General features: G+C 40.0%; 1 protein-coding gene and 1 pseudogene across 1 annotated transcript; both read left to right on the top strand.

The window, feature by feature from the left end:
* The first annotated feature begins 1,421 nt into the window (after positions 1-1,421).
* On the top strand, positions 1,422-3,823 carry LOC103325997 (receptor-like protein 3 pseudogene; annotated as a pseudogene).
* Positions 3,824-6,000: 2,177 nt separating this feature from the next.
* On the top strand, positions 6,001-11,057 carry LOC148918749 (uncharacterized). The gene is given in 3 exon segments (XM_089048566.1): positions 6,001-6,476; positions 9,164-10,542; positions 10,545-11,057. Coding segments are annotated over 3 exon segments (2,217 nt in total). The 5' UTR covers positions 6,001-6,021; the 3' UTR covers positions 10,928-11,057.
* Positions 11,058-11,458: the final 401 nt, after the last annotated feature.

Here is an 11,458-nt window from a genome sequence, read left to right as displayed (position 1 = left end):
TGACGCCACCGACGTCATGACGTCACCTCCACCGCGTTTTGGACACGGGCGAAAGTTGCCTTGGGCCAGCCGGTTGGTGGGTCCCACACCCCGGGCCCGGGCATGGTGAACGAGATTTTTGTTTTCCCCCTCCCCTCGGGCTGCATGGCTGGAATAGCTCTTAGACCTAACGTGGTTTACAATTTGGAACTTGGAATCAATTGTTCTTTGGAAAACCATCGACAAGAAAACGACTTGGAAATTTGAATTCACATGAAAGATGCACGGGTATCACATATCGACGGCAAGCTTGTTGAATCATGATCAGCACTCCAAAACCTAGAATGAAATTTCAGCCAGTCTTAATTTCTAAGATCACTACAAAAAAGTGGCAATCACCATTTTGTCACCAATTTTGATGACTGTTGTGGGTTACTAAAGGTTTTAGTCACCTTTTTGTTTTTTTTGGTGACTAAAAAGGCTTTCAGTCACCTTCTTCGCTTTTTTTAGTGATTAAAGCCTTTAGTAACCCTCACAACAGTCACCAAAATTGGTGACAAAATGGTAACTATTGCCATTTTTTTTTGTAGTGGATCTTCATTTCCCGGAAATGGAATCGCTGAGTCTTCAACCACGCGTGGCCATCACATAATGATCATCTCAAGTGCCGCGAAAAGGTCTTCACTTTGGTTTCGTTGGTGGAAGAAATCTCTCTAATTGTGTGGTTATGGTTGTCTGCCACTTCCTCAGTTTTCAATTTAATTATGATTTGCTTTAAGTTAGTTGTTAAGTTGAGTCCACTCATCAGAGTTAAGCAGGTGTAATGTTGTTGGGCTAAGTAAAATTATTGATTGGAAGGAATAAATAAAAAAATTTAAAAATATTATGCACTTTAACATAAGTAGGGCATCGACGTGTGTCAATTTCGACGTTCTGCTCGCCACAATTCAAAGCTTTCTATTTTCTTTTCAAACGCCGTATAGAGAAGGCTTCTATTTTAATGACTGCTACGTGTCTGCTATGTGATATTTCACAGGTAGGTGCCTACATGTGGCAAGGAACTTGGAAGATTAACATGATGAAAAGAAAATAAGTTGCCTTTAGTTGCTCCTATGTGTGTGTGTGTATAAGTATATATATGTAGTTAGCGCTATAGCTTGAGGACGAAACTACTTTGGAGTCGACGCTAGACTTTAAAATAACAAGGTCTTCGCTTTGGTTTTGTTAGTGGAAACCTCTCTTCCACGTACATAAGGGTGTGGGAATCTCTCTTCCACGTATATAAGGGTTAGGATATTTGTGTTGTGTGGGTATGGTTGTTTGCCCAATTCTCGGTTTCAATTTAACGATTTGCCTTTTGATAAAGATTTCATTTTTCAGGCTAAAAAGAAGGAAAGAACCTTTACTTACTCATGTCTATATATATCCAAACCTGTGAGCAATGTAAATACAAGAAGAAACAAAAACTATTGCCATGAAGCCTTATAACCCAATGGCCCATATCTTCCTTCCTATCCTTTTGTTCTCTTCCATTATCTCTACGAATATTCATGCATGCAACCAAATTGAGCGCAACTCCCTCCTGTCCTTCACCCTCACTCTATCTTCTTCTCCCTTAAACTGGACTTCATCAGTTAACTGTTGTCAATGGAAAGGCATTACTTGTAATCAGGATGGTTGGGTCACCCATTTGCTCTTACCCTCGAAAGAGATCAAAGGAGGTATTTTTCCTTCATCATCATCACTTGGAAATCTTACACATCTCACCCACTTGAATCTCTCTCACAATTCACTTTATGGATCACTAACTGAATTCTTTTTGTCCTTGAATCGTCTTGAGATCCTTGATTTGAGCTATAATCTTCTTTCTGGAGAGCTACCACTTTATCTACGGTCTAGCAATATCCAGAAACTGGATTTATCAAGCAATCACTTTCATGGAGCAATTCCATCTTCATTCTTCCAAAAAGCTTGGAGTTTGACTAGTTTCAATGTCAGCAACAATACCTTGTCAGGGTCTATCCCATCCTCTATTTGTCTCCAATCTTCTCACTTGATTAAGGTATTGGATTTTTCCTCCAATGAATTCAGCGGTAACATTTCTGGTCGGCTCAGAGAGTGTTCTGAACTGCAAAATTTTCGTGCTGGTAACAATAATCTCTCAGGTTTACTTCCAAAAGATATCTACAATGCTACAAAACTTGAAGAAATTTCATTACCTTCTAATTCACTATATGGAGCCATTAGTGATAGAATTGCCAACCTCACCAACCTCAAAATCCTTGACCTCTCCTTTAATCAATTGAGTGGCGTGCTCCCTCACCATTTTGGGGAGCTCTCCAAGTTGAAACTCATAGCTCTTGATTACAACAATCTAGAAGGTTCTTTGCCTCTGTCTTTGATGAATTGCACAAACCTTATAGAAATACATATGGCAGCCAACAACTTGGAAGGAGATATCTCCACTCTTAATTTCTCCAAACTTAGTCAACTTAGTAAGCTTGACTTACTTAGGAATCAGTTCATCGGTACCTTGCCAATAAGCCTTTACTCATGCCGGTCCCTAAAAGCAATTCGATTGAGTGCAAATCAAATAGAAGGACAGATACAACCTGAGATTCTTGCATTGAAATCCTTGTCCTTACTCTCACTTGGCGGCTTAACCAATGTCACTGGGGCAATGAAGATATTAATGCGTTGCAAGAGTCTTCAAACACTCCTCCTCTCGTATTCGTTTAAAGGCGAGGAAATGCCAGCTGATGGTGGTATGGTTGATTTTGATGGATTCCAAAATCTTCGATTTCTGAGTTTGTATTATTGTGAGTTCACTGGTCAAATGCCTCTTTGGTTATCCAAACTCAAGAATCTAGAGATCTTGATTCTGAAAGGTGGTCGAATTACAGGGCCAATTCCTAGTTCTTTGGGAACTCTTCCAAAACTCTTTTGCATAAGCTTGGCTGACAACCTAATTTCAGGTGAATTTCCAAAAGAACTTTGTGGACTGCCAAGGTTGGTGCATGAACCTACTGCAGCTCAAGTAGCAGACGATTATCTTGAATTGCCTATCTTCACTGCTGCAGACCAAAATCCAATTTTTTACCCTCACAGGTTGTCTAACTTCGCACCAACAATAGACCTATCTCTCAATCACATTAATGGCAGAATACCTTCTGAGATCGGCCAAATGCGTCTTCTCCACAAGTTGGATCTTAGCATCAACAACTTCTCCGGCAACATTCCAGACGAAATATCTAACCTAAAAAATTTAGAGAATTTGAGCCTCTCTATAAATCATTTGTCTGGACAAATCCCGTCGTCATTGACGAGCCTCAGTTTCTTAAAATCTTTTAATGTCTCATACAATGATCTTGAAGGACCAATCCCAAGAAGCACTCAGCTCCAAACTTTGAATGCTTCTGAATTTGAGGGGAACGCAAAACTTTGTGGTTCTCCACTTCCAAATGAGTGTCTAAACAAAAGCATCGATGTAGATAATAAGAACCACCTAGGTTTGGACAATGAGCATCAAATTCCATGGTTTTATATTTTTGTTGTGCTAGGTTTCATTGTAGGATTTTGGGGAGTTTGTGGTTCTTTAATTATTAAGAAGACATGGAGATACGCGTATTTTCAGTTCGTAGACAATATACAAGATAGGCTCTATGTGATGACGACAGTGCACATGAGAAGAAGGCTTAGAGGCTAGATTGTACTTTTATTTGCACGTTCATTTTTCTTTTGCAACAAGACTCTGTATATATGTAGGGACATGTTCTCTTGCCAAACAGAACATATTCCATATAGAATATACTAAAGAATAAAAAGCTGTTTTTGGAACAACAAAGTATTCATCATGCACTCATCCCAAATGAATGAAAATACATAAATAAAAGAAAGAGTGCATGATGACTACTACTTCGGAATGCTAATAACAATTCCATATGTTATATAGCCAATGATAATTGGAAGTACTATGTGCCGTCTGGAATAAGAAAAAGGAGACATAACCTAGTCTTGTGAATTGCCCAGTATTGGTGTAGTGCCCACCTCACGATGTTAGAGTACAGAATCAGCCAAACCCCAGTCACTCAATTTGGCTTTCCAGGTCAGTCCAAATGTTTATTGATATGCAAAGAACTGAATGAAACGAACTTAATTTGACAAGAGGACATTACAATAATCTTCTTTATCTCTGAAATTAAAGTTTCGGCAAGGTTCCATACGAATGCAGGTTTTGTTCCATAGAATTTTAGCAGTACTACAGATGACTCTCTTAGGCAAAAATTTCAGATAATGTTCAGGCTAAATATTTTAAGATACAGAAAATAATCTTGTCTCGAAAAGTAAAATGAGAGAAGCTATACTGTTGGTGAATTTAATGTGAACGTGATATCTTATCATATTTTAATGGTGCTGGTACAAGTGTATAACTTGTAGGATATAAAGTGTCTGCGGCTATGGCTTATATGAAAGAAAGTTAACGCTCCCTCGGAACCGGTGTGCAAAGGAAATACGCTAAGACTTGTGGACAACCAAAGACCTAACCAAACACACTAATTAGAACAAGAACGCTGAAGAAAATCTAGAAACTAATGTTGCAAAGAAACTACTTTCTGGAGGAAAGATTGTACTTTATGCGATCAGGCATGGCTCTTGTCAATCTGAGGTCATGTCTGGCATGTCGTATATGCGACACTTAATCGGAATAAACTAGACCAAGCAAGCTTATAGAATTCGGGAATGCTTGAAGATTGCGATATTGGATAGAATTATATGACACTTCGGGAAGAAGAAAAGGACGGTAATCTAAGACAATCTTCCAACTTTTTCAACGTAGTGGTTGCCTTCCACTGGGGCAAAGTGCTTGGAGTCGTCGCACATGCTTTGAAATAAGGAGGCTTGTCTGATCCTCTCATCTTGCAGAAAAATTTGTATATGAAAAGGGAATGGTATTGTTTTGCTATCCCCAATCAATCAAAGATTGTCATGTGAAAAAGTTATCGCGTATGGTATGTCGTGATTAACCGGGAATAGCAAAACAGTGCTATTCCCATTTCACACTAGTGTTTCTCATCATGGCCCCTCTTTAGACCTAATGTGGTCTACAATTTGGCTACATTAGTTGGAACCTCTCTTCAATGTATTGAAGAAAAATCATGAATTTTCAGCAATTTACCCCCAGACTATCACTCTAATCAAACTTAACCTCCTGAATTATCTTGTCTATCAATTTAGTCCTGAAATTCATTATAAATATCCAATTTCGTCAATGTCATTAAATTTTCAAATTCCATCCAATTTTCTCACAACATCACATGCTTGGCATGTGCCCAATTTTTAAAAAATTGAAATAAAAAATAAAATGTTATAAACAAATAAAAAAGAGTAATGCTACACTTGCCACATTTTTATCCCACATGGTGTGGCATATCCATATCATATGTCACATCAATTAAATGAATGAAGTGTATTTTAATAAATAAAATTAGAAAAACAGAAACTAGTATTTTACATGATGTGGTATGTACACATCAGCTGCCACATCATGTGGTATGAAATTGTGGTATAAAAATGTGGTAAGACTAGTATTATTTAATATAAAAAAAGAGGGTGGGCAGTCATTTTAAATAATAAGTAGTTGTTAAGTTGCGTTAAGCAGAGTTAAGCGGGTGTAATCTTGTTGGACTAAGTAAAATTATTGATTGGAGTGATATTTCTTGATGTGGGTAAGACTAGTATTATTCAATAAAAAAAGAGAGGGTGCGCGGTCATTTTAAATAATAAGTAGTTGTTAAGTTGCGTTAAGCAGAGTTAAGCAGGTGTAATCTTGTTGGACTAAGTAAAATGACGTGTCTGCTATGTGATATTTCACAGGTAGGTGCCTTCATGTGGGGCAAGGAACTTGGAAGATTAACATGATGAAAAGAAAATAAGTTGCCTTTAGTTGCTCCTATGTGTGTGTGTGTGCGTACTTAAGTTATGTGCTGTGAGCAACATAAATACAAGAAGAAGCAAAAGCTAGCCATACAACCTTATAACCCAATGGCTCATATCTTCCTTCTCATCCTCTTTTTCTCTTCGATTATCTCTACATATATTCATGCATGCAACCAAATTGAGCGCAGCTCCCTCTTGTCCTTCACCCTCGCATTATCTTCTCCTACTTTAAACTGGACTTCGGTTAACTGTTGTCATTGGAAAGGCATCACTTGTGATCAGGATGGTTGGGTTACCCATTTGCACTTACCCTCCAACGGGCTCAAAGGAGGTATGTTTCCCTCATCACTTGGAAATCTCACATATCTCACCCACTTGAATCTCTCAAACAATTCACTTTACGGATCACTTCAAACTGAATTCTTCTCATCCCTGAAACATCTTGAGATCCTTGATTTGAGTTATAACCTTCTTTCTAGAGAACTACCACTTTATCTACCATCCAGCAGTATCAAGAAACTAGATTTGTCAAGCAATCAGTTTCATGGTGCAATTCCATCTTCATTGTAACACCCCGACCCCGCTTATTTTCCTAATTTAATTTAATTAAGGGAAAATATTAATTTACTCCTGGGTTAAGGGTGATCTGGGTCACTTTCTCATCCGGGAAGATTTTGGGACCGTGAGTGGTGTGGTTGCGTAGGTGGTACTGAGACGAAACCATAGACAGGCGGTAGGCTCGAATCGGAGATTTAACGAAGTTTTGGCGATCAAAACTTGTTCGGTGGCAGAACCGTAATTATTTCGAAGAGTTTGGTAAAAATCAGATTTTCAGTTTTTACCCCTCACTTTCTCTCTCTTCCTCCCGCGTACACTCTCTCTCTCTCTCCCGTTTCTCTCTCCCGACTCTCTCTTTCTCTCTCTTCGATTCTCGGCTCGCAACGGGAAGGGCGGCAGGTCCCATTCGACTCGTCTCAAGCCCCGATCAAGACCCACCCAATTTCCCGCGGAAACCTCGACCCGACGCGGCCTGATCGGTTCAAACCGGAAGTTTCCGATTGTTGCGCCGTCGTCTCCGCCGTCCAATTCCGGTGAACCGGTGAGGTTTCTTCTCCTTTTTACGTATTCTAGCTGACTGTTGTTTAGGTTTGGATCGATTTTGAGTTTTGGAACCGAATTGGAAACCTAGGTTTTGGCCGGATTTCAATTTGAAATTCCGGCCACTTGCCGTCCGAATTGGATGTTGCCGTAGTTGAAAAAGTTGCTCCATTCTTCGAGTAGTATCTAGGATTGGAAGGGTGAACGTTGGTTTGGAGATTTTCCGTCGCCGGAAATCTCTCTACACACCCGCGCGCTGCCGGCGCGTGTGGCGGCGCGTGGGCAAGGTGGGTGAAGTTGTTTTTCGTCCTGTTGAGATCCTTAGGCTGTCACGAGTGCGTAGGATTTCGCGGATCTCAATTTGGATATCGTTTGACTATCGAACGGATTTCGCATATTGTGCGTTATCCGGGTTCGATAAGTTCTGACCGTTGGATCGTTTCCAAATTGAAGTATGTTGATCTAGGTACTCTTAGAAACCTATAGGAATTCGCGGATCGTGAATTGGAGCCCCGGATGTTCCGATTCAAGAATGTGAAGTTTAGGGAATCGCGATCACCGTGCGATTGGGAAGCAAATTCCAATCTGTAACCGGACCTTAGGATGTTCCTTTGGACGTGAGCGCACCGGGAACTTGGGGATTTAAGTATTTCCTTTCGTGAATTTCCGTTTGGGAGTACGTGATGTTAATCAAGGATTTGTATCTTGGAATAGGTACTTCGGTTGATCACTCTCAGCAGGCGGGACCCTCACGGGGCCGGGCAGCTTGGGATTACTTGTGAGTGGACTTCGTTTTAAGCATATGCATGGTTTTTAATTATGAAAGTTTTGTGCATATACTTTAAATGATGTGACTTTGATTTAATAAGCCTTTGGCTGATGGATTTGAATATGTTTATATATCTTGGCTATATATTTTGAATATGGACATATATATTTGAGTATGATGAATATGTTGATATGGATTTTGGGATGGCTATCTATATTGTCTATGTATAGAGTATGAGAGGTTGTTGTGGTGAGATTGTGGAAAGATAGGAGTTTGATGGATGGTTGTGAGATGTATGAGTATGGTAGGTGAGTACCATTCCCTAGTTACTAGGCTTCCCACACACGTCGTTGGCAGTGCCGGTGGGGTGGGAAGGCCATGAGATTACGGGTCTCACACATGGCGCTTGGCAGTGCGGTGTGTGAGACACTTTCCATACGTGTCGTTGGCAGTGCCGGCGTATGGGGAGAGTATGTATATTGCTTGAGTATCATCACACACGTCGTTGGCAGTGCCGGTGGGGTGATGATACTGTCTGCGCGCGTAGGACTTGATATGAGATTTGTGAGCTACACGTGTCGTTGGCAGTGCCGGCGTGTGAGCTATGGAGTTCCGTCCCCCGGTTGGACTACTCATCCTCGGACGCGGGTTCGGTTCGAAAATCCTGCACCAGCCAACAATCCCCTGGTTGGATTGTCTCCCCGGTACATTAGTTTGGAGTGAAGTATATATACTATACTAGAGTCCTAGCTATATATATATATTTATATATGGGTATTTACGGGTTGTTGAGAGTTGCATATATTTTGGGAAATGAGTTGTGAGCTTGAGATGTGGAGATGTTTTGGACTTTGGGATTTTTGTGTTTGAGTTTGGTTTCTGAATTGTGAAACTGCATGCTAGAGCATTATTTTTACACGGTGGGGTTACTATGTTGTTTTAAAGTGAAACTTTATTTCTGTCCACTCACATCTTTCTGTTTTGCGCCCCCCAGACATGTAGTTGCTCCTGAAGGCATTCAAGCAAGTCACGAGCCCGAACTTGTCGTCATTATTAGGGTCTGTATAAATTCTTTCTACTCCCCTGTTTGTTGTAAATAAATTCTGTAGACGCTCTGTTATTGCCCATGTTAGGCTACTACTTGAGGCCGGAGGCCATTTTATGTTGGATTGTAGTATGTTAAAAAGCATGCTGGCAGTTGGGTTGTGTATTGATGTAAATTTTGCAGGTTGTTTATTTTTGGTTTGAGCATTTTACAGGGGAGACTCTGCCAAAATTTTTGGTAGAAAGTCTTGGGTTTTAGTAAGTGGGCCCGCATCGTATGATGTCGGCACCAAGACGGGTCCGCCTTGATTACGAGGATATCCTATGGGTCTGTCATTCATTCTTCCAACAAACTAGGAATTTAATTAGTTTTAATGTCAGCAACAATATTTTATCAGGGCCCTTCCCATCCTCTATTTGTCTCAAACATTCTTCGCGCTTGACTAGGGTTTTGGATTTTTCCTCCAATAAATTTAATGGCAGACTAGGGGAGTGCTCTGAACTAAGGGTTTTTCGTGCCAGTCATAATAACCTCTCAGGGTTTCTTCCAGAAGATATCTATAATGCTACCAAACTAGAAGAACTGGCATTAGCTCTCAATTCACTCTATGGAGCCATTAGTGATAGAATTGTCAACCTCACAAACCTTGCAATCCTTGACCTCTATTATAATCAATTGAGTGGTGTCCTCCCTCTCAGTTTTGGGAAGCTGTCCAAGTTGAAACTACTGAACCTTGATTTCAACCACTTAGAAGGTGCCTTGCCCCCATCTTTGATGAATTGCACAAACCTTATTGAAATACATCTAGCATCCAACAACTTGGAAGGAGATATCTCCACACTTAATTTCTCCAAACTTAGTGAACTTAGTAAAATTGATCTAATGATTAACGAATTCACTGGTATTTTGCCAATAAGCCTTTACTCATGTCGGTCCTTAAAAGCCATTCGATTGTCTGGAAATTATATAGAGGGACAAATACAGGCTGAGATTCTTTCATTGAAATCCTTGTCTTTCCTCTCTCTTGGTTTCGACCGATTGACCAATGTCACAGAAGCAATGAAGATACTAATGAGTTGCAAAAGTCTCCATGTACTCTTCCTTACGAATTCCTTTGAAGGTGAGGTAATGCCAGGTTATGATGACATGGTTGATTTTGATGGGTTCCAAAATCTTCGGTACTTGAGTTTGGCCAATTGTCAGCTCACTGGTCAAATACCTGTATGGTTATCAAAGCTCAAGAATCTAGAGATCTTGCATCTGGAGAATAATCAAATTACGGGGCCAATTCCAAGTTGGTTGGGGACTCTTCCCAGACTTTTTTCTCTAAACTTGGCAAGTAACCGAATTTCAGGTGAATTTCCAAAGGAACTTTGTGGACTACCAAGATTGCTTTATGAACCTTTTGAAGAAGACACTTACGAACTTGAATTGCCTCCCCTCGGCCACAAACCCACAAATCCAACTTTTCTACCGCGCAGATTGTCTTTCAATCCAGCAATGATAGACCTATCTCGCAATAACATAGATGGTGATATACCTAATGAGATCGGCCAATTGCTCCTTCTCCGCTTGTTGCTTCTTCACTTTAACAGCTTCTCCGACGGCATTCCAAACCAAATATCTAACCTTAAAAATTTAGAGGAGTTAACCCTCTCCATGAATCATTTATCTGGGAAAATCCCATGGTCATTAACAGCCCTTAATTTCTTGAAAAATTTGATGTCTCATACAATAGTCTCGAAGGACCAATACCAACAAGCACTCAAATCCAAAGCTTCGATGCTTCTGCATTTGAGGGGAACCCAAAGCTTTGTGGTGCCCCAAGTCTAAATAAGTGCGAAACAAATAACACCATTGATGCAGATGGTAAGAACAACAAACATGCGGGCTATGGGCATCAACATCAACTTCCATGGTTTTATATTTCTTCTGTTGTGTTAGGGTTCATAGTGGGATTTTGGGGAGTCTGTGGTTCTTTAATTATTAAGAAGAGATGGAGGCATGCATATTTTGGATTCATAGACAATGTACAGGATAGGCTCTATGTGATGATGACAGTGAGCATGAACAGGATGAAGAGAAGGCTTCGAGACTAGATGTATATTGCTGTACTTTTTGTTTGCTTTTCTCTTCTTTTTTTCTTCTTTTCTTATGTGTTCGTGATGTAATAAGGGACAGTTATTACGTTATATTTTTCGGATACCTTTTGCAAGCAACAAATACAACTTCAGCTACATATATATATTTTGCATGCGATTGGAAAACTCTACTGAATTTGGCCAAAATCATGTGAAATATTGCCATGAACCTATCGAAATTCAATTATGGGGTCAACAGCGCAACGGCTTTCATACTAAAGCGAAACTTAACATTTTAGTGCAAAAATTAATCGTCTGGTTTTAGCCATAGAGTCCGCATGGAAGAGGAAACATACCTGCAATTAGAACCATATATGTTTTATATAACTCAAAGCCTATAACCATCTAAAGAGATATATATTCCAGGTACCTCTAGAGTGTTTGGGTATGAAGCCTTCCTACAGAACTTTTAATGCTCCATCCATCTCCATGCATGTATAACAAAGCATTATTATCATGGTCATGCATAAGTCCAATATGTTAGTTCAT

This window comes from Prunus mume, linkage group LG3 (assembly GCF_029339155.1).
Source record: "Prunus mume cultivar Tortuosa linkage group LG3, ASM2933915v1, whole genome shotgun sequence".
Classification (NCBI taxonomy): Eukaryota; Viridiplantae; Streptophyta; class Magnoliopsida; order Rosales; family Rosaceae; genus Prunus; species Prunus mume.
This window is presented reverse-complemented; position numbering and strand designations above follow the sequence as displayed.